General features: G+C 42.2%; 2 protein-coding genes across 2 annotated transcripts; both read left to right on the top strand.

The window, feature by feature from the left end:
• The first annotated feature begins 1 nt into the window (after position 1).
• Positions 2-14,452, top strand: nhlrc2 (NHL repeat containing 2). The gene is made up of 12 exons (XM_076093753.1): positions 2-192; positions 1,893-2,045; positions 4,082-4,131; positions 4,621-5,026; positions 5,976-6,097; positions 6,185-6,314; positions 7,876-7,969; positions 8,147-8,378; positions 9,601-9,723; positions 9,917-10,126; positions 10,331-10,544; positions 12,172-14,452. The coding sequence occupies exons 1-12, from the start codon at positions 30-32 to the stop codon at positions 12,432-12,434; spliced, it is 2,160 nt and encodes a 719-aa protein (XP_075949868.1). The 5' UTR covers positions 2-29; the 3' UTR covers positions 12,435-14,452.
• A 140-nt stretch (positions 14,453-14,592) lies between these two features.
• On the top strand, positions 14,593-19,923 carry adrb1 (adrenoceptor beta 1). The gene has a single exon (XM_076093754.1). The coding sequence runs from the start codon at positions 17,792-17,794 to the stop codon at positions 18,983-18,985; it is 1,194 nt and encodes a 397-aa protein (XP_075949869.1). The 5' UTR covers positions 14,593-17,791; the 3' UTR covers positions 18,986-19,923.
• Positions 19,924-23,683: the final 3,760 nt, after the last annotated feature.

Here is a 23,683-nt window from a genome sequence, read left to right as displayed (position 1 = left end):
AGCAGAGGCTGGTTGTTGTCGCTGGAAACATGGCGTCCCAGTGCAGCCTCTCTACCTTATTTCCTATCCAAAGTGAGCTGGATTGCGCCCTAGATGAGGCCACGACTGAACAAGAGAAAGAAGATCTTGTCAAAGAGTATTTGAACAAACTAGACCACAGAGAGGATCTGAAGATACCCGATTTCCAGACAGGTTAGACCACGTTACAACTCATAGTTGCTCTACAGTTTGACTTGAGTTTGCGGACATGCCATTACAGGACCCGACTTCTTCATACGGTTTGAAAACGGTTTGGTCAGAGTTTACTCTCACATCTGCTCCCAAAACAGCTGACTGTTCACAAAGGCATTGACTGGTGACACAGTCAGCCAGAGAACAGCAACACAAACTAATCCCAAACCATAATAACAACTGCTTTGTAGGTTCAACTTTTTGTTTTTAAGTGCAATGCTTCCTGTGGTGTGTTTTTTTGCAAATATATCAGCTGTGCAAGAGCTTGTAGCAGTCAATGTGTCTAATGTATGCCTTCACTCGAGTTTCTGTTTTATAACAATAAGTATGGCATCATCAGGAAACCTCAAATCTACATATAGCAATGCGTTATGTTATGTTTCCTTTCCTTTTCTCTGCTTTTGTATTTGTCCTCCTCTGGGCTTTATTGAACATGCTTCACTGTATAACCTTCATGCTGCTGCCAGGATTAGAAAAAACATCAAATACTTCTGGTGTCAACCCTGCAGTTAGTTCCTCTGTTGAGGTTTGCGGCGTGTTGGCAATGTCACACCACACCAGTAGATGGGGATCTACCGCAGAACATCAAACGGGAGAATTAACATGGCTGTACGGGATCTTAACAGTTCATAGCTCATTTTTAAACTGCAAAACAAACACAAGTTTTAAATGTTTGTCTCTATATTTTGCCAATTTGGGATTTATAGTTTTGAGGTTTGACAGGGGGCACGACAGCAAAAAGGTGTTGCTTACCTGGATAAGAGAAAGTGTATTGAAAGTCTTTTTTGGGGGATTAATTCGACAAGTGGTCAAAACACTTCATAACGTTTTCTTTGTGACTGTGTATTTGACCCATTCATAATAGTATTGTGCGTGAATGTATCCAACATCTTTCCTTTCGCATCGTCAAAGAGACATTTGCCATTTGTAACTATTATCTACATTTTTCCTTGATGCCATAATCTCCTCCTCATGTGGACTTTAAATGAATACCAGCCAAGTTTTAGACCACACAAATAAGAAAGGATTTGTGAGATGAGATGTGTTGAGACTTTGAAATCAGAACCAATTATTCTTATTCCTACTTGATCTGTGCTTGCATCATTCTTAAAGGGGTAACCCTTTTTTTAACCCTTTGTTTAAGCAGGTCAAGTGCTACTGTGATTAAGAAATGTTCTTTCTATTGAGACATTGTAAAGTTAAGCAGCAGCACAAGTAAAACAATGACTTTCCAAAAGGCTTAACAAGTTAATGTGGAGGGTAGAGTATGATTTCCAGGTACATCAGGCTGGATTTTGGTGTTTTAAAATACAAAAGTAAATGCATTAATCCAAGCTTGTGAGTGGAGTGTGACAAACGTTATCAGACAATCGAGAGTGCATGCGAGGTAAGTGTAAAAAAAACCTTATCAGACACAATCTAGATCTACAGAAATTCATATTTTTGGCCGCTTAATAGCTACACAACACCTCTGACGCTTCGAGCACTTCCAAGTCCGTGCTTTGATCCATCAACTTGTTTTCCATATGACATAAATGCAATCGGAGCAGACAGATATACCAGTACAGTGATAAGCAGTGTGAAGCGTTTGCCTGTGCTGTGACTTAAAAAAATGATTAATGAGACGACCGCATCATTTTCCACTCTGTGGTTTGCTCCAGGCTTGGAATGGCTGAACACGGAGGGGCCTCTGTCTTTGAACAAGGAGCTGTCTGGTAAAGTGGTGCTGCTGGACTTCTTTACTTACTGCTGCATCAACTGCATGCACATCCTGCCTGACCTGCACCATCTAGAGAAGAAGCACTCTGCCAAAGGTAAGCAGCAGTAGACATGGGTGTCTTGATCCTAAAGGGGTGGAGGTGTATGGTAACAATGCCATGTCTCACACTTTTGTTGAGCTTATTTACTGTAAAAAATATTACATTTTACATAGAAATTAACCTTTTATGATGTGGGAATATAGGACAATGCACCCCAAGTAGACTACTTATCATCCTCCCACTATTCAAATTAAGCAGAATCAGGGACTATTTTCAGCCACGGATTAATAGACATCTGGTGCTCCAGTGAATATTTTCGACACAAAGACAGTGTGTGTGTGTGTGTGTGTGCGTGGGATTGACTCAAAATAGACTACAGTATCCATGTTCATGGTGATCAGTGCAACAGTGTGTCTCATCGGTGTGTTTCTAAAGGTATGACGTCTTTTGTGGCTCCAAAAGGAACCACACAAAATCTGGTAACAAAAACAAATGTCACTTAAATCAGCGTCAGTTGGCGGTGAAAAGTACGAGTTCTATCATGCGTCGTACAGCGTCACGGGAACATGTGTAAGTTCACTGGGGGCGGAGAAGCTGTCGTGCATCAGCTCGACTTCTCTCCTCTTCTTGCCCGAGTGCATGAGGGCCCTTATCTCCGATGTGAAGAGAAAGTAACCAAACATATTTCCACGCTGCAGTGGACAGGTCCCATAATTACAGTTAGCTGTGTGGCTATTTTTATAGCCACTCCATGTACAGCATAACCACATCCGACTGACTCTTGTCATCCTTCTGGCCCTTCGAGGGATCATCTGACGAAGCCGTGCAGCTTGAAATTCAGTTGTGAGCCGGGCGGGACCCGGAGCACGCACACACACACACACACACACACACACACTGCAGTGCCACCGCACATTATCGGCCTCGCCTTATCTTTGGCACTGCTATGAGTACATTCTGTTTGCTGCTCTGGTCAGTGAGGTGTGGGAGCCACCCTGTCCAGTCACTCCCACAGTCTCCCCCCCACCCCTCCCACTCATCGTCACTGCAATCTGTGCTGCTACTATACTGCTTGGCGGGGGCCATGGGTGATGAAATCCACCGCAGAGGGTGTGAGTTTGAAGGTTTGGATTTGTTTGCGTTTACGTCTGTCGAGGGCGGCTCGATGATGTGATGTTAAATGGAGAAGAAATCTCCAATTGAGTCTATTTAAGGAGGATGGAGAAGTTCTCTCTGCCTCATTGTCATTGGAAGTGAAATCTGAATTACAATTTTAAAAAAAACTGTTTTGTGTGACAACAAACAATATATTGTATGCCTGTTAATTATGAAGATGAACTTATTTCAAATAGTTTTTCACAACTGAATTATGCATTTTATTTGCCCATTTGAGGACCACAGTGCATATGAGCATGTACTGCATTTGAGACTGTGCCTCAGGATGACATGAGTACAAAAGTGTTTCAATAGAGAGTCCCACACTAATTAGGAAACCGGAAGGAAACTTATCGGGACATCTGTTTTGGAAGACCACCTCTGTACACATTTTTGTACCAAAAAAAGTGTGTTCATAAGAGCCTCATAAAGCCGTTCAGTTGCATAACATTCATCCTTGTCACAAGCCACACACTCCAACCAATCCCTGTCATTCTCCGTTCAATACAGATAGAGTTACTAGTCTTTGATGACTGAACTCATTGAGATAAACATGTACAGCCTTGAGGCGCCGAAACATTTCTAGGAATCTCGCTGAGACCTACGTTATATATAATACTGGAGGGTCACTGACTTAATAACAAAGTTTAGAATCACATCCGTTTCCCTCCCTCTCCCCAATTCTCTTAATTACACACATCTGTGCGTTGGAGGTTTGTGTCTTTGTGACAGGTTTGAACCTTTGTGTATCTTTAAGTTGCTGTCACAAACACACTAACTGACAGGCTTTGTGCTTTTTTTTTTGAGGGAATGAAGCTTCGTGATATGTCCTATACATTTGGAAATGGCCAGTTTTGATTGTGAGCGCGTCAAACCACTGACTGTACTGTGTTGTTTTTGACTCTGTGTCTCTATCTGTTTAATCTCCCTCTCAGATGGATTGGTTGTTGTTGGTGTGCACTCAGCTAAATTCCCCAATGAAAAGGTAAGTGATTTTCATTGTTTATCAGCATTTATTGTTTTGAGTTGGCTGGTCTGCTTGTGCGGCATTTACTCATTTATGTGTCATTTTGAGTATGATGGGAGACAACATAGAGCACTCTTTCGCCAGGCAAAATCAAATGTTTTACCAGCATGAGATATCAGACGATATCTATCAGAATTATCACATCTAAAAGCATTACTGTTATTGGTTTAAGACCAGAAAACATGCTTAGATCTCCAGAAAATCCTCGTGATCCTGTCAATCTCTCTTCTCTTTTATTTCGCTGATGCTTTCTTTCATACGCGATAGTGTACATGGGACTTTTTGGTCAGGTAAACAAGCACTTTGAAGATGTCCCCTTGAGTGCTTGGAAATTGGATGGGGAAATACTTTATTACAACTATAGTTCATTAATGAATGCTCTTACATTCAGCAACAGATTCACAGTTCTTCACTCATCTGTCTATGCTCGTCTCCGACCCGTCAAAGGTCCTGGACAACGTTCGCAGCGCCGTGCTCCGCTATGACATCTGCCACCCGGTGGTGAACGACAGCGAGGCGCACCTCTGGCATGAACTGGAGGTGTCCTGCTGGCCCACGCTGGTCTTACTGGGCCCACGTGGCAACCTGCTCTTCTCCCTGGTGGGCGAAGGCCACCGCGACAGGCTGATGCTTTTTACTGCCAGCGCCCTCCGTCACTACGGGGAGCAGGGTCTTCTGAAGACACACGCAGTGGGGATCAAGCTGTACCGAGACTCCCTGCCACCCAGTGTCCTGTCTTTCCCTGGGAAGGTGGCCGTGGACAGCGGCAAGAAAAGACTGGCCATAGCAGACACCGGACATCACCGAATTCTGGTGGTTTCCTCAGCTGGCCAGCTGTTACGTGTCATAGGAGGTAAGAAGTATGAAACATATATGGTTAAAATTGCATAGATGTCTGGGTGTGTTTGGTGGGACCTCAAGACATCATTTCTGAGTTGGTGGAGTGGATATTTAATTTGTAAAATACTAAAATGTGCCCATTGAAAGAAAGGACGTACATCTTTCTGTTATATGTGCTAACTTAAGTGAGTTGTGGATCAAAAATAAGGTATTGGTTTTGTAATAAGGTTTGTGATGAATAGAATCTGTTCAATAAAACAACATGTAGGCGTTATTGATTGTTCTAGATTACTCGCCTGCCTCAACAACCCTCAGAGCAGCTACATGGTACACCGTTTTGTCCACCGACCAACAGAGAGGTTGGCAAAAGCAGGGACGAGTACACGCTGGGAGCTGGCACTGACCTGTGGACGATATGAGGGGAAGAAATGCAGGATTATTATGTTGTATTATTTTTGTAGGTTGATCCCACTCGTCCCTAGTACAGTATGAAAAAGATGGCATTTATTTGGACAGAAAAATAGTTTTTGTTGTGTCTCACATCTTCCTGAGGAAATGTGTTCCATGAAGGAAGCACATTAGATTAAAAATGCCTCATTCATAAATTTAAATAATTAAGCCACTAACAGAAGTGACAGGCCGTTAGTGCTCCAGTAAATGGGCTGGCCTTGTACGTATCCTTCCATTTAATAATCATAAAATCATCCGTCATATTATATTATTTTTTCGACCAAAAGTTTAGGCCGGGAACATTAAAAATACCGTAATCCAACTCTTGGGTTTACTGAAAGAGTTTCTTTTTTTAACTGGAATATGTGAGGAAGGATTAAAACTTGGCAGAAGCTTTTGTGCATAATGAATTCAAAAAAAGATTTAACTTCTGGACTCGATATGAACTACAAGTGAGGCATTAGAGCGCATACGGGACGATGATGTTCATTGGATTATCACTTCTGTCCAAGGGCCAAAAAGTGGAAGACAAGATGGCGACTTGTCCGAAGCTTCCTTTAACGCCCCTCAAGGTGTGGCCATTAAAGGGGAAGCTGTATACGTGGCCGACACAGAAAACCACCTGATCCGTAAGGTAGAGTCCCTAACTTTGTCTTTAAATTCAATCTGATTTCACCTGATGTTTATCCGTACGTTCATGCCCGTCTTGTCTGTGCTTCAGATCGACCTGTTGGAGGGACGAGTCAGCACTCTAGCTGGAGTAGGAGCTCAAGGCACAGACAAAGAGGGGGGCTCAATGGGACCTCAGCAGCCCATCAGCTCTCCTTGGGATGTGACTCTTGGCACCGCCGGTGAGTGTTGTGCTGCAGTCAGACCGGAACTTGAAACGTGAAAGGTGTGATCACATCTTTACAGGAATTGTTTGCAACTTGGCATATTTAGTGGATAATTAGAGTGCGCCAAAAACTTGCAATCAGTTGAACAAATCATACTTAACGTTTAGGGATCACAGGATAATTAACTTATTGGAAGAGAATGTTGAATCTATAGCATGTCATTCGTTGGGGATACTAAGTTCTACTGAAGCATTTTGAGGACAAAAATCAATACTGAGTCGAAACTATGCAAGTCACAAACTGTAAAATACCTGACAAGGTCTTTTATATTCTCTCAAAAGTAATCTAAACCTCCACTTTAAAATCAAAGCTCAGTCCCTCGAGATGCTTTTCTGTTATTATTGTTGCCTTGGGCATTCAGAGTTTATAATATGTGTCACACGGTGCCCTTTTTCATCAGAGCAGAAAGCTTTTTTAACTCGTCTGAATCTCTCAGACCTTCTGTCTCTGAGTATGAGTGTGTTGCCATCAGGCCTTATTGTCTGTTCGGATTGCAGATTCAAGATCAGACAGCAGACACGTGTTGCGAGACACAGAGTTGCCCCTAACAAATTATGAACACGCCTTTCAGTTAGTACTGTGTGTTGTGTTGGCGGAATCATTTTGTTCGTCTAATATGCATAGCCTTAGACTTATTTTTTGTCGTTATTATTATCATTCCAAAAGTTTTATGAATTTCTTTGCATTTGTCTCTTTAGGATCATACTACAGGCCCTCATTAGCAAGATATTTATTTGTTGAAAAATGCTGTTTTAAAATGTGACAAATGACTTTATTAACAATTAACAGCGCAGAATTGCTTCATTTTTCCCATTTTATAAATACATAAAATAATAGTATTGAAAAATCTAAAGAAATAGTAATCACGCTCATGTGAATTTAAAGTATTAATTCCATTCAGATTTTAGGGCCATTAGTGCAAATATTCTGTTATTGCACACAGCCTGTAAGCAAGAGGTAATCAGTGACGGTCACATTTTCTGCACAGCTTGATGGATGACACAACCTGCTGGTTTGCACATCCCCACATGATCTGAAGATGCGATATCAGACCTTTAACTCCACCAACATTGTCCTCTGGGAGTACATCCAAACACTCATTGCATATTCATGATTTATCCGCCATGCGCATGAATAATTCAACTGACCGAATCAAGAGGACCCTACACCTTTTGAACTGAAAAGTAACAACAGTGACATTGTTGCTGTGAGTCGGGAGCCGGAGCCGTCAGATGTTCCTGACAGTCCGCCAGATGTGATCAAGAAGGTCGGAGCTCTGCGCGGCATTAACAATGCAACTCTCTGTAAAGGTTGTGTGTTTATCACGGTGACAGTATTGTCTCTGCTGAGCGCATCCGAGGCAGCATATGGCCTTTGTCAGACAGGCGGCCGTCACTTAAACCTGCATAGCTGCAAAGTAAAAGACTTCTCACCTTGTAGGATGAATATTAGCACCACCTCTGTTCTCTGCTCAAAAGAGTGTGTTTGTGTGTGCGCGTTTCATTTGTGTGTGTAGGCGGTGCTGAAGGTAACGTGCTGTGGATAGCCATGGCAGGGACCCACCAGATCTGGGCTTTGTTCCTAGCAGATGGGAAACTGCCCAAAGGAAGGTGAGAGACTGGTGCATCACCACCATGGCCACTTGGCAGCAGCCACCCTTCTAAGCCACTCGTAACTCTTCTTGAAGTATAAAAAGAATTGAAAGCAAATGAAAATGATGAGAGGGCAAATGAACTCTACCCAGCAATGCGTTGAAGTGTCATTTCTCTTTCTATTTTACAACATAGCGAGTCCAAGGCAGGAACGTGCGTGCGATGGGCAGGCAGCGGCCACGAGGAGAACCGAAACAACTCGTACCCCCACAAGGCCGGCTTTGCTCAGCCTTCGGGCCTGGCTTCAGCCCCAGAGGAGCCCTGGGGCTGCCTGTATGTGGCCGACAGCGAAAGCAGCACCATCCGCACGCTGGCACTGAAGGACGGAGCCGTCAAGTTGCTGGTCGGAGGAGAGAGAGATCCACTGGTGGGTGTGCAACAGTTGATGGATGGATGACTGGATGGTGGATGAATTTGTAACTGGATGAATGGATTTTTTAACATTATTTCTTTTTTTTCTTCTTTTGGATACCTTTTGGTTTATTTGGTTATTATGGGTCGTTTATGACAACTACTTATGCACAAACCAGCCCGAGAGAGCAAAGCACTAAGTGAATCCCAAGTGGCTTTAATTATGTTTCCTTCCTCTTTCCCTTTTGATTATTTAAGGTCCATAAATTATCTTTGACCTTGTTAGGATAATTTCTGACCATTTTAGTGTTTTTTGTAAAGGAGAATTTATTATTTAATAATATTTAAAGGGACAGTTCACCCCAAAATCAAAAATATATATTTTTACTCTACCGTAGTGCTATTTATCCAACCTAGATGTCTTCTCTCAAATATAAAGGGACTAGATGGTACTCGACTTGCAGTGCTCAAAGTGCCAAAATAATGAATTTGAGAAACTCACCAGCAATGTCTCTTTCTAGAAAACTAGAGACCATCTTGCAATGTGATTACCAGCCGCAACGCCAAAGCGGGCCGGATGCATAAAGTGGCCAATTGCCCTTTCCACACATTGTTTTTGAATCCCTCCCAATTTCTCACAGATTGGTTGTCAACAGGCTGTAATAGTAATGTATCTGTTTGGGTCATGTTGGCCTGGAATAATCTGAAGCACTAAGAACTGTTTTCACTTAATTAACCTTTTTCTCACTTTCAGAAAATGCATGAAAAAATGTTCCCCTTTGTCATTTTTTAATGACATTGAATATTTATGTTGTACTTTTCTTTAAAACAACTCAAGAATGACTCATCTAACTATTTTTACCATAGTAACTAATGCGATTAATCTTTCTGCTGTTTTTTTTACAAATGTGATATATTAATTCTTGTCTTGCTGCTCATATGAATTATTCATCAACTTTTAAATCAACAGAGCCAATTTTTGCTTTCATGTTTTTATTTCAAGTGTTCTTCACTGATCATTTACAGATTGGGAAAGGCTTCAGCTTGGATTTAAAAAAAAGAAAGTCCTTTATCTTGATGGTTAAAAAGCCTGTTTTAAATCCAGTTAGAGGCAATTCACTGAGTTCATTGGATACTCTGTTCTTTGACCCACGTTGAGCTTAGACATAGGGGTCACAAGTTGCAGTTTGGGCATTTGTATGTTTTCATATCTACTTTTGATCTCTTCTTTGAACCAGAACCTTTTTGCTTTCGGGGATGTCGACGGGAAAGGGGTGGATTCTAAGCTGCAGCATCCTCTCGGTGTTGCCTGGGCTCCTGAACAAAGCCTGCTCTATGTGGCCGACTCCTACAACCACAAGGTAACTGTTGCACGTTGCAAGGCTAAAGTTCAAAGATGCTCACATTTGATGCCTCTGCCATCATAATGGGGTCCTTAAGGTTGTTGAGTGGATACACAAAGAGTGTGTGTGTGTGTGTGTGTCTTTTGATCTAAAACAAACCCCACATGACTTTTGTTTGATTGTATCTATGTGCCTGGGTGATTATGTTCAGATCAAGGTGGTGGATCCAAAGGTGAAGCAGTGTAGCACACTAGCAGGGACCGGAGAGGCTGGAGATACTCTGGGCCCTGAATTTAACAAATCCTGCTTCAATGAACCCGGAGGAATCTGTGTCGGCGACGGCGGCAAGCTTCTCTACGTGGCCGATACCAACAACCACCAAGTCAAAGTTCTGGACCTGTCCTCCAAGACTGTTTCACTGGTGAGACCTGTGTGTGTATGTGTGTAAGAGAAGCTCACTTCCAACCATAATAAAGCATGTGTCTGTCCACCTGCATGTAGTTAATCTATCCCGAAAGCTAGAATCGTTTGGATATGAGGTGACTAAAGAATGGCATTGCAAGTGTTGATCGCTTTCTCCTTGCTCCTCTTTAATCCAAAACATCCAAAACTCTCTCCTGTCCAGTTCCCCATTTCTACGGACTGCACAGATTCAGTGCCTTCAAAGCCTTCTGGTCCTACCAAAGCCCCCACGCTGCCTAAATCAGCTGCCAGGAGAGAAATGCCAGCAGTGGCAGTGTCGGCAGGTCAGACTCTCGTCATGTCACTCACCCTGTCGCTTCCAGAAGGAACCAAGCTCACGGAAGAGGCCCCCAGCTGCTGGGCCCTCTCAGCTGAGGGTGAGACGGAGTTCAGTCATTGTTACTAATGCCATGCAATGTAAACGTTTCATTCAGATTCATCAGACATTTGACTTCATATCCGCATAAAGAAATCAGAAAAAAAAAAAAAGAAAGAAATCAGGGTAGAGTCAGAGATGCAACTCAAACTTGTTCTCTACATTTGTGATGACCCTGTTCTGGATGTGAGCCTCTTGACTTCTCCTTCTCTGCTTTATTTTGGTCTGTGAACCATGATTCTGTCAAAAACGTAATGGAAGTGAACGATGCTTAACCTTTGTGTTACTTTCACTGCACAACAAGTAGATTCTCACTCCGCTGGCCCTCGCCTGGGATTTACAGTTCTCAGCTGAGGGACGGAGGAATATTTAGATCAGTCGGGGACTCTTTCAAAGCACTAGAGCGGTTTCACACGGCACAGACAATATATAATACTATTCAAAATGTGTTTTTCAATGTTTTCAATTTGTAGTCAACAGTATTCTGACCCTAGCACCGAGTGTGAAGGGATTTGAGATATCATGTTAGTAACGGGTGATGGTCCGTGCATTCGGTTTAGAACAAAAGTGTTTCCATCATTGTGAGCGGTGCAGCGTGCAGTCAGCGATATCAGCAGGCTATTTTTAGAACATTTCGATAAGACGACATGCCTTGGTTCACATAATTAGCTACCAGGCTATGTTACGTGATCCTCCGCTGTCCGATTATACCCGGTCTAGACTTATGCTGATCAGATCAGAGCAGAGGCAGGAATTTTAATGGGTAAAGTTGGAAGTGCACGGCGGATTTAAATTGTTTTTTTTTGTAGCTTTTAGAAATGGCTGCCCTGGGACCTCATGTTAGGCATCAGCGTCATTAATCACCGCTGGCATGGATTTTGACGGTCTCTCTGGCATAATATTTTCTCACAGTCAAAAGTTCTAGCCTTTCCTTTTCGACTTTCATTTATCATTCATGGGGACACGTCTCGTTCGATGTGTATTTGTTTCTAAAAATATCCCCCGTGTTTCAGTAAATTCATGTCCTCAGCCTCACTCCGTCTGATTCAGTCATGTTATGAGAGGGGAATATTGTAGAGGACTCCATTTAACAGTGCTCAGACAATCTAGTACACCTTGCCATGCTCAACCATAGAGTTAGATTCCAGACAGACATTTTCATAAAGACACATCCGTCCTTTCAGGACATGGCACATTGGGACTGATCTGGGTCAAAGCTGAAGATTGATCTTGTTTAGTGGCAATGTCGGTCGGTCAACCACGTTGGTGCAGACTGATAAATCTCAACAACCATTGGAGGGATTGCCATTCGATTCTGTATAGATATTCATGCTCCTAATGACTGGTGATCTCTTAAACATTTATTCTAGCCCAAACATCTGGTCAACACTTGAGTTTGTCCTTTCAGTTTATGTTTGCTTGGTGCCAATTAGCAATAGGTAGCATGCTGCTACGGTGTTGAGCATGTAGACATTATACCTGCTTAATATTAGCATGTTGGCATGCTAATGTTAGCATTTAGCTTTTAGCCTAGTGACTTTATCTGTTTCTTCTTTAGCCAGATTGTATCAGAATGTTGATTTTGTCACTTTGACAGACTACAAAATTCTGCTTCCTGTTTTTCACAGGTAACGAATGGCTGCTAGAAAGTCGTGTGGTTACTGGGGACATTGTGGATCTGTCGAAGCCCCTCTCCATCTCAACCAAAATTCCAGCTGTTATAAAGGACTTCAACGGCAATCCAAGCCTCACTTTGGGTGTATGGTTGTACTACTGTATGGAAACAGGTAACGCTTGTATGATGAAAGCAGCCTCCTTCACCCAGCCGCTTCAAATAAGTGGCAACCGTGGAGAGGAAGAAATCACTGTGGCGATGGCTCATGCCTTCTAAAACCTCTTGTCTGTCTTTGTCCCAATAGTCCCAGAATCAACACTTTCTGTGTGTTGCTAACCCCAGCTCCTGTTTTGTTCATAATTCTGGGAGAAGAAAACACAGATTGTCTCCGACTGTCACTTTAAACAAAAATGCAAATCATACATATCTGATTTTTAGGTGTATTTCATTTCAAACTACTCAGAAGCCTCTTCTACGAAACATAATGCATCAGTGCTGTAATGCCCTTTACTGTGAGGGACAGTTATTGATAGGAATGCAAATAGTTGCATCCTCAGGCATGTAATAAAGGCTGTACAGCAAACACTGCAGCCTAAAAATGAATATCTATCTGATGGCATATTCATGCAAAATAATCCTACAAGGACAGGCTGTACTGACTACCTGTAGGAAAACTGTCCACTTTAGTAATGCTAATAATGTTTCATTTAAAAAGTACCGTCTTACTTGTAAAACAGTGCACTGAATGTATGCAGAAAATAGAATACATTATGTGGATTCAATAAGAAACTAATTAAAGTGATCACTGACGGGTGTTGATGATGGTGTCAGAGGGGGCGAGAAGAATAAACAGATTATCATTTAATAATGTTGTGGGGGATTAAAAATGCTTTCAAATACTGAAACCTCTTTATAATTTTCATGTTTTCACCTGAACCACCAGATGGATGTGTATTTCAAAGACTTAACAGTTTACATTAAGGTATTGTGAACAAAATGTTTCCCCCACAACCTCCAATAATTCATTATTAAATTATTTATGCTCACAAACATTAAGAGAGCTTTTTCTTTTCGTCCCATGAGTATATTACATTGTACGATTTTTAAAGGAGCTGTTATCTGATTCAGACTCGGAGAAAGACGTTTTATTCTGCTTTTGCTGGCGTAAGCATAGCTTTTGAATGCTAATACTTTTATAAAGAGGAATAAAAGGACAGAAATGAGACTCGCGTCTTGAGAAGTTGACGAGAAGTTATCTATGCAGAGACTGCAGATTTTTATTAGCTTTAATATATTCAAAACTATATCAGAAAAGTATTAAATCTTCACTTTACTTTTTTTAAATAATAAAATATTTCCTTGTACATGTGTGGTTGCTTTAGTTTACAGTCAGTCAGCTTGGACGGTGCCTTCAGGTGCACGTATCCAGCTTTTATAAATGTGTCTACACACACACGTGTCACCACACACACCGAGCAGTCTTAAGTTGTTCACAAAGTTCACGCTCGTAGCTTAAAGCTTTGTTCTGTGTCTCCGTTTCCTCTCTGACTGATTATACTTTTGATTATGATTATTCACGAAACAAGGAGCTCTTTTGATTTAGACCACACAATATTGCCGTTATCCAAGTAATGAATGAAGTGCCTGTTTTTTTTTTATAAGAGGAGGTAACCACTTTGTGAACTGATGACACCGAGCGATTGCTGTGCACTTACAGGGATATTATATTTTAAAAAGTCTTATTAAAATCTCTCTTAACATTCATACGCTTCATCTCTACTCCACAAAGGGACGATAACATAGAAGAGATGCTCTAATAATGTGTTACCGTAATACGCTGGGTACTTCTTTGTGTAGCATACAGTAATATGATAACTTCTTCTATTCCCTTATTGTTTTTCAAAGTTATGAGCTGTTGCCAGAATCGGGCCTGAGAGCGTTTTTGGTTATCGTCACTGTCATCGTGTCTCACAACATAATTGTGCCTGTCAGGCTGTTTTGATTTGGTTGGATCACGCGGCCCAAGTGCCTTGCTAAAAGGGCCGTTACTGTACGGAAGCAATAACAATATGTCTCTGTAATGGGTGAGATGTTTAATTCCCACAAGTTATTTATGTCAAATGAACTGCAACATATTTTGAGCTTTGTTAGTCCTCTGGCGTTTTTTGAATTAACAGCAAAGACTTTGAGTGGCTGCCGATGGGGTTCCTTCATTTTCTCACTTGATTTCTTTTTCTGTCCCAATGCGGCACTTTAAGATGCAACAAAATTAACTAATAAAACATTTTCATCTAGTTTGGTCTGTGTGTGTGTGTGTGTGTGCGCAGGTTAGGTTTCCATCAAAGACTAATGCTGCAATTCCACATAAATTCTTCTCATATTACAAATTTCCAACGTACGAGACTGCAGCTCTGCTATGTGAGACGGTATTAGAAGCTTCCCTAATGAGCTAGTTCCTTCATGAATTAGGTTATGTGTGAGCTCACCTCCGAGGGCAGAAGTCATGAAGTCACACATAATAGCTTTACATGCGTGTCTAGTGAAGAAAAGCAGACTGATATACATTTGTCAGTCAGCTTAGAGTAACATGTATGTCATGAAAAGTGACCGTGTGATGCCTTTTTTTTTACCCCAAAACAATTCTTTAACCACCCTGCACTTTTATTTTTGGTGTCATAAACATTATCCGTCCGTCCCCCCCTCATCTGCTTCACGTGCTGTCGATCTGACAGCATCATTAACCCGGCGTGTGTTTCTGCTCCATGTTCTTCGCTGCCACACCAGAAACATCATCGGGATTTACAAGGATACAATGCTGAAGCCTTTCACAGGTCAGGGCTGCCACCTCCTCTTTTTGCTGCTGCCGGTGACGGCCTACATGGTGATATAACCGACTAACATTCATTTTAAAGGAAGCAAATCCTTCAAGTAAGCCATGAGGTTTCTGAGAAATCAGATAAGAGTCTCCATCTGCACACAGCTCCTTTCAACAGCACAAAAAAGGCTTTTAAACGCTTCCTCTTATGACACTCATATGATGCATGAAGCTGACACTGGGACATTGTTTCTGACCTCTCTGCAATTAATTGTGACTTAGAAGTATCATGATTTGCCAATTTGTTATTATTAGGAATGTTCTGCTTTGTTAAAAATGGAAAATTAAGTATAAATGTAGAAAACTAAGTTGACTGATTTAATTGCGACTTGGGGTTGTGTTGGCTGAGGAGTTTGTTTAAAAGTTAAAACCACAGTTTTCGCACACTTTTAATTACAGGAAAATGGATTTGCTCTTCATTCTGGCTGAGTGGGCTCCATTAAGATCATATCTGTGAAAGAGATAAAATATTACATTTCCAGCTTGTACGAGTTTTTATGAAGAAACGAGCTGCTGAAAATGTGCACCTAAACACATCCCAGTTTCTCTGCCTCTGCTTCTCGCCCTCCATTCTCACCTCTGCTCAGAAGCTCAATCTGTAAACAAGAAGGCATCGCTTCAGATGACATAATCAACTTTGACCTTTGACTCGACACCGGTGTTGACACTAAAGGGCCAAGCCGCTAAGTCAAGTTGAACCTGCTCTACTTCCCTTTATTCCAGCATACAAAGCTTGTATGACGATGTGTGGGAGGGAGCTGCCGCTGCTCAGTGTGTCGAGGGCACTTCACTCAGCTTATTTTTGGGAAAGTGAGGGAGCGGGTGCACAAAAATATGGAAATATGGAGATACACGTCATAAATGTATACCTATAAGAGACATTAATACACCAGCAAGTTGAAAAACCTTCAAGGGGTTGAAGGGAATGCTTTTTATTTTTTTAAAAACAGTAGTTCTGCTTTAAATCCATCACCCTAAAGGGTCAGTTCATCTGCACATGCATGGAGATATAGCTTCGGTTGTATTCGTCTAGATTTCTGCCACCAATGCAGTACAATGAAGGTGAATGGAAGCATCAATCATGGTTTGAGACTATTAAACTTGAGCAGGAGAGTAGAAATGTTGAGGTCACGAGACTAAATCCTTCCAAGGAAACTCCCCGACCAGAAAATGAAGTTTGTAAATTGTATTTTCCACACTATCTGGAATAAATTGTGACCGAGAAATACTCACTCTTTTCTTTTCTATTCCTCTTTAGATGACGTAACCTTACAGTCTATTCAATCAAAGCAACCCAAAAGTTGGTCTTATTAATGACTTATATTGGATCATTTAAGCTTATGTACATTCACGATATTGAATATTCTTGCTGTTACACAACACTATTGCTCTTTTTTGGGTTGCTGAGCGTGAGTGTTGCTGTGTTTTTTCAAGTGTTAATTATAAAAAAGCAATTAGTTGTTGAAACAGGTCTAAGATGACCTTCCTGGACAAGTATTTGAAAATCTGCATTTCTCAGAAACCCCTATAGACGCCGGTTAACGAGGCCTTATTATTTCAGCCTCCTCATATCTTAGTAAGAAATGCCTGCTCCAAACATGTATAGGTGGCTCTGAGTGCCTGAGGTATAGACCCAAGCAGCTGATGTTAACAATCTCAGATAAGCTTGTAACGTTGGGTCATTCGTGTCTGGGGCTGGGTCATCATTGACAGGCATGCTAATCAACTCACACACACGCGCACACAAAACAAACACGACAACAAGAACAAAGAGGTTCGTTCGTGTCTGCAGTCTGTGTGTCAAGAGGCCAGTTCAAACACGGATCAAAGATGTCTTTCCTTGTGTTCATTCTTTGAAAGTCTCGTCTTTCAGCAGTAGACTCAGACACATGACTTCTCAAGACCTTCTTTCACAGTTTTGCTTCAGCGAGACTTTTAGGCTCCACTCTTTCCTGGTCTTCTTCCCGTCTCGTGTTGCATTGTTTTTGTTTGTGCATAATGTTTGTTCCTCAGCCTCGGCTACTGTACTTAACTTTCATCTAAATAAGCGTTTATCTGGATTTTAATGACCCGGAACTGACCTGGATATACTTGAATAGTTTGGCTGTTGGACAAACCCTGTTTTATAATTGTCTTAACTAATGACAAGATGTTTCTTGTAATGCTGTGAATCCGAGAGCAGATCTGTGGTTGGGCCTGCCCTCATAGCTTTGGAATGTATTCTTTGTGATAAAAATATAAAATGGACAAGTGGAAAAACAAATCTTTTTTGTGATGGCAAGAGGGAAAAAACAGCAAAATCCCTGAATAATATCATGGTGGTTTTTGGATCTCCATATCTGCCTTCTTGTGTTCCCAAGGCGGATTTTTAGAAAGATAACAGTCACAGGGCAGTTTGGGGTAAGCTGTGGTTAGAAAGCTGCTTGCTAAAAAGTGTTTATTTATTCATTCATGCGCATTAGTTTCAAAAGATGTGATAAAGTGGGACTGAATGAATAATTTGTGATTCCTCAACTTCATTGTTGGGACAATTTTGTCCGCTGAGCTGCGTTGATTGGTCCTGAGGAGCAGTGATGTCACCGCCCGCTCTGATGTGCCGGCCGGTGCTGCAGCTCGCGCAAACTGAGGGCGAGAGAGGAACTCCAGATGGAGTTTGGCGCGCGACAGGAGTAGAGCCGTGGCCCGTGCGTCCGCGACACACTAGAAAGACTGCATTGATGAACTCGACCTGGTCCCGCACACAGCGCAGCAGCCCGTCATGGGGGACGGTGGCGCGTCCTCGCCGGTGAATTTCCAGAATGGCTCCGGCGCAGAGTCGTCGGACGCACCGGACTCCGCTACGGCCGTGTCCGAGCAGTGGATGGCGGGGATGAGCGTGTTGATGGGTTTGATCGTCGTGTCCATTGTGTTCGGCAATATCCTGGTCATCGTTGCCATCGCCAAAACGCAGAGGCTGCAGACGCTCACCAACGTGTTCATCGTGTCCCTGGCGAGCGCGGACCTCATCATGGGGCTGCTGGTGGTGCCGTTTGGCGCCGCGCTCGAGGTGCGTGGCTCGTGGCTGTACGGCAGCTTTTTCTGCGAGTTCTGGACCTCCGTGGACGTTCTTTGCGTAACCGCCAGCATCGAGACCCTGTGCGTTATCGCCATAGACAGGTACGTGGCCATCACCTCCCCTTTCCGCTACCAAAGCTTGATAACCAAAGCTCGGGCCAAAACGGTGGTGTGCGTAGTTTGGGCCATTTCTGCGCTGGTCTCCTTCCTCCCCATCCTGATGCACTGGTCCCGGGACAGTGTGGACACAGACTGCTACAACGACCCTGAATGTTGCGACTTCGTCACCAACAGGGCTTATGCCATCTCCTCATCCATCATATCGTTTTACATTCCTCTGCTGGTTATGATATTTGTTTACGCCCGCGTGTACAGAGAGGCGAAAAAGCAGCTGAGGAAGATCGACAAGTGCGAGGGCAGGTTTCACAACACCTTAACCGGACTGACCTCTAAGTTTAAGAAGAGGCCGTCTAAGATCCTGGCGCTCAGGGAGCAGAAGGCGCTCAAAACGCTGGGGATCATCATGGGGACGTTCACTCTGTGCTGGCTGCCCTTCTTTATCGTCAACGTGGTGCGCGTGATTTGCGCCGAGATGGTGGACAAGGACCTTTTCGTGTTCCTAAACTGGCTGGGGTACGTGAACTCAGCGTTCAACCCCATTATTTACTGCCGGAGCCCGGACTTCAGGAAGGCTTTCAAGAGGCTGCTGTGCTGCCCGAGGCAAGCCGACCGCAGGCTGCACATCAGCTCGTGCGACCTGTCCCGGTACTCCGGTGGGTTCGTCTCCGCCCTGGAGCCCGGCACATTGGGGCTGTGGTCGGCTTGCGCCGTCTTGGACAACAGTGACAGCAGCCCGGTCGGGGCTGTAAAGCTGTCGCACTCTGAATCACAGCTGTGAAGGAACACAAATATATACTTTTGTTGAGGTGGATTACTCCAGCCTGGGGAAGGAGGAGTAGGCTACAGCGGGCGTTTACTCCTTGAACATGGGTTTCTTTTTGGACAAGAGCCGCACCTTATTAAACTAAGGGGGTCTGTTCGATATCATAGAAGTCAAAGGTCAGGCGATACATGCATTGTATTTAAAAGCCATATTTTAAAAGAAAAGGGAGCAGGGTTAATGCTCTTTTCAAGATGCGCAAATCTCACCAGTTCAGTGTCTAAGAGATGATCCAATTTTTTAAAATAATATCAACCCTCATTTTTCATTTAAGTGGATCTAATGAAACATAATCGGTGCTGCACTGACCATAAAACGTTATTCAGTGAATTGACACTCCTTTCAAAGAGCGCACTGTTTAATAATCCTCGTGTTTTTGTTTATTTCTTATTTTATTGGATCAGGAGTTCAGTGTTTATTGACGCAGATAATCTATTAAGGGGCAGTGGGTACCTTTAAATTGTCCCCGGGTTCTCGATGGCTCATCATTTATTCTTAAAATGACTGCTCGGGCGCACTGTAATACACTGATTGTTATTTAAATGCAGCGGACATGAGCGAGGCATTTCATTCGGAGTGACTGTACTGCAGCCATGTCGTGCTCACAATGTGTTTTTACCTCACAGCCATCGGCAAGTGCAATTTGTACGACAGGTATTTGTTTATATTAAACATTTATGTAAAATATGTATTTATTCCGCGCTGTCTTTTACAACTAAACAAGTGAATGTGGGACTGATTCCCACGCCCTTTGTACATATTGTATTGTGGTGTTTAGTAGGCCTACTGATGTGAGGATTTTGAGCCTCCCCCTTTGTCGTTCTCATTTAAGCTTTACATGCTATTGTGAGGTGGCGTGTTGACTCCTGTGAAATAAAAGGATGTTTCATTGTTAATTACTGTTTGAGCTTTATTTGGAATTTCATTCTATTGATGGTTGGGGACTGCTGAGAGCAACTCGAACCTGATTGGCCTCGTTGGAGAGATGGAAATCAGCTTTTTAAACCAGTGGATTGTTTACACATTCATGCACAGTTGATTAATATGGTTATGCATTCAGCGTTTGACTTTATTCTCAACTGTGCCGTGATCAAGGTTTATACAGCACACAGGCATTGGGGTATGCAAGCCAAACACAAACAATTGTGATATGGCTGGATTGAGATAAGGATAAATCAGTTTCAGGAAAAAATATATATATATTTCTATCATTTAAAAAGCATTGTTGCTTTTTCACATTCAAATTGAACTAGAATGCATTTTTTTGCAAAAAAGCAACAAAAAGTGTGATTTTTAACATTCCATGCCCAATGCACTATTTTAAAACTTTAAAGATGTACTCCAGCGATCCAGTAATAACAATATCCAATATTTATCAAATAGGCCCTGTTCATGTAGAACATGTTTTTTTTGTTAACATGGCGCTTGTTATGATGTGACCCAAGAGAGATTTCCAGTTCCGTCTTTGGGGAATATGAATTAGCCCTGAAACTGGACGTCTCTACACATTAACGCGACGTGCTCTGCTAATGGTGCTCTCCCAGAAGAGTATAGAGCCGTATACACTTCAATTAGACCAGTAAAAAAAAAACTCAATGGAACTAAACTCAGCTGTTTTAGCCAATGAAAATCGTTTAGATATGATTGGCTTGACTAATACCTGTGAATGAGACCCAGCTTTAAAAAAAAAAATAAAAAAAAAATAACAACAGCAGTGCAGTTATTATCTTTGATGGCCTCCTGGCAAAAACCCACGTCATTATTAAGCACTGTTTGTTTGGCAGGAAGTTTGAGTTCGGGCAGATTAGCTGTGGGCTCGCAGATGGAGGAGCTAATCAGCAGCTTTAAGAATAATTGTTCCAAATTGCATGTGTATCGGTGGACATTCTGGCTGCTCAAGTCACAGTAGATGAACTGATATCACTGCAACCTCTGCGGTAACAGAGGTATATGGTAAACACAGTTTACGTTCAGAAATAATAATGGTTGGTGATTTACTTCTTTTTTTTTGCAGAGAAGTAGATGAGAAGATTGATACAAATTCCCTCATCTAACTCTCGGCAAGACAGCGAATAAGTGCATTTCCCAAAATATGGAACTGTTCCTTTAATTGCAGCGTATTTGCTCCTGCTCAAACTTTGTCAAATATATATTCATTGTCCCTGGAGTATGGGCACATTTTAGAAGACCAGGTGCAACTCCAGGTGCAATCATTCCCCATGAAATGTCCACATTCCCAGCCGTTAATGCATACATAATCTAATTCAAACATGTTTTCACAGCAGAGGGAAGTCAGACATTTTCTATGACCTCCCAAATCACCGCAACCACACTGCACTGAGACTTTAAAGGAGCTCTTTCAGATCCTCTCGGGCAACAGGTGTGAGGTTTCATTCAGTTATTAGGACTCAACCGCCTCTCGTCCAGATCATGAATATTGTCTCTGCCAACCACCGCCTACTGCCATCTGACCAACATAAACATAATTCTTTGTGAATTGGTAATCTTCTCTTTTCCCAAATGATACTCAAATTGATGCTAAGACACGCTTCATAACATACTTTTGAATAATGATTTGCCTTGCACAAAGACTGTGTACAAAAACAATACTGTGAATCAAGGTCAGTTAAAGAGGACTTGCATAGCATGTGCCACTCATCGTGCTCCTGTGGGGACCAAACAAGGGACAACGGAGATGAGCGATTCTGCTAAATTGCAGCAGAGAACCAACAGAAACATGATTTTGTAAAATGCTCTGCAAAGACTCATTTTCTTCAGGAGGAGGTTGGAGGCGAGGTTGTTCCAAGGTTCAAAGCAAGAAAATACAGAACAGTGATTTCTGAAAACTGATTGCGAATGATAATGACCTTATCACATCCCAACTGATGTGCTAAATACATGCAACGGGAGCATAAAAGTGCACCGTTTTGCACAGCTTTTAAATGACTTCAAGTCTCTTGTTTGTTGACATCCAAAGTAATTGAAGTGTACTTAATATCAATTATAAACAGTATATATATGTAAAACATATGTTTTATTAGCCTGTTAAGCCATACAACTCAAACCCAAGTGATAGATTTAGCTACTAGGGAAACAAAAAATGTCTTATTTATGAATGTAGCTAAATGAGAAGCATGAACATGTGGAGAGCCAGCAGCTGGGACACGCATCTGATTGCCAAACATTGATAAAACTCAACTTCCATTGTCTAATAAATGCCTTGTAGCCCTGTAAAATTAAATCCCTCTGTGATTTATTCCAGTCTAAAATCACGCTGCGATGGTCGAGATGCGGTGCCAAAAGCAGGTGCTACGCTACATGTGTCCATCTGCTTGGATTCCCGTGTGAACTTGGCGCTCAGCGGTCTCCATCTGCCGTGATTTGGCTTGCTTTGACCGTTGCTCATGTAGCCTAAAGATTGGGGCAAATTTGTGTTCATCTTTTATGATGTATGTCTCAATTAAAGAAGTATGAACTATGAAACCGAGCACTCATGACTTACTCCTTTAACCATTCACAATGGATGTGGCAAAGTAAGCAAAAGCATTTTCTCACTGGCTCACTGGTTTCTAACTCCAAATGAGATATATTTGGCTCAGTCAGAAGATTGTGGCTCCAAAAACCTACTCTGACGTCACCAGCATGACTGCACTGATGAGAGCAAACATTATTGTGTGGTCCACTTCTGACCCTGTGTCTCTAAGTGTTCTTATTTTCAACCAGCTTGCCGATATCTGATCACCATCATCGTCATAAATCCGAGCATTTTGGAACAGCCCCGGTCGGTCTTTCACAATAACATTGAGGGTCAGGGTTGGACTTGCACACACAATGTGTTCAAAGCCCTCTGAGAGGCCAAGAGTCCAAAACAACAACGTTGCTGTTTTGCAACCCCTCGGCTGACATTGGGGGTTTTTTACCCCTCACTGTAAAGGTCATTGTGTCACACCAGAAAAAAAAACATGACAGTGGTGCATTAGATATTCTGTACGTCGAGACTGGCTCGTCTACTGTAGAGGACAGAGCACAGGTACACAACATGTTTGTGTACCTGTGCTAATGGGAGAGGACATAGGAAAGTTCTGTTAAACAATTCTTTACATTTATATTCATTTTTGGGACATTTCGCTTAACATTGATCCTTTTGAAATGGGGGAATAGAAACAGCTTTTCTGTAATATTTTAAGTTGAATAATAACGAGGAGATACAGTCGGTAAACACATGGAGTTGAGTGAAAAAAAGCAATATTTTCAACTGAAATGTAGAGGAATAGAAGTACAAAGTACTATTAAATGGTAAGTAAAGCACAGTACTTGAATACATGTACTTGGTTATTTCCACCACTGCAGAGTGGAATGAAGCTGAACAGCAGCTTGTTTACAGGCCTTCGTCACTCTCAGGGTCGAGGTGCTACCGTTCTTGCCGATCCAAGCCTCCAGACTCTACTCTCGTCTGCCCCCTGCATGACGATACAGAAGTGAGTTCTGCTTTAAGCATGAAACAAAACACATTTCATTCACAAATCCATTCACTAGATTTACTCTGCTGACACCTGCAGCACATTTGATTAATCACAGATCTGAATGAACATCTGGGTCTGAGAAAAATGACCCCTCAATTTCCATCTCAGAGGTGGAAGTGAAGAGGCAGAAGAG

This window comes from Anarhichas minor, unplaced genomic scaffold, assembly GCF_050575085.1.
Source record: "Anarhichas minor isolate MPS153535 unplaced genomic scaffold, ASM5057508v1 ptg000017l, whole genome shotgun sequence".
Classification (NCBI taxonomy): domain Eukaryota; kingdom Metazoa; phylum Chordata; class Actinopteri; order Perciformes; family Anarhichadidae; genus Anarhichas; species Anarhichas minor.
This window is presented reverse-complemented; position numbering and strand designations above follow the sequence as displayed.

What these genes read in the sequence shown, in the direction of transcription:
- nhlrc2 (XM_076093753.1), top strand. Translation starts at nt 30, where the DNA reads ATGGCGTCCCAGTGCAGCCTCTCTACCTTATTTCCTATCCAAAGTGAG. An exon ending in TGTGACTCTTGGCACCGCCG is followed by an intron (nt 6,315 to 7,875) that starts GTGAGTGTTGTG and finishes TTGTGTGTGTAG; the next exon opens with GCGGTGCTGAAGGTAACGTG. An exon ending in GGGAAACTGCCCAAAGGAAG is followed by an intron (nt 7,970 to 8,146) that starts GTGAGAGACTGG and finishes TTTACAACATAG; the next exon opens with CGAGTCCAAGGCAGGAACGT.
- adrb1 (XM_076093754.1), top strand. Translation starts at nt 17,792, where the DNA reads ATGGGGGACGGTGGCGCGTCCTCGCCGGTGAATTTCCAGAATGGCTCC.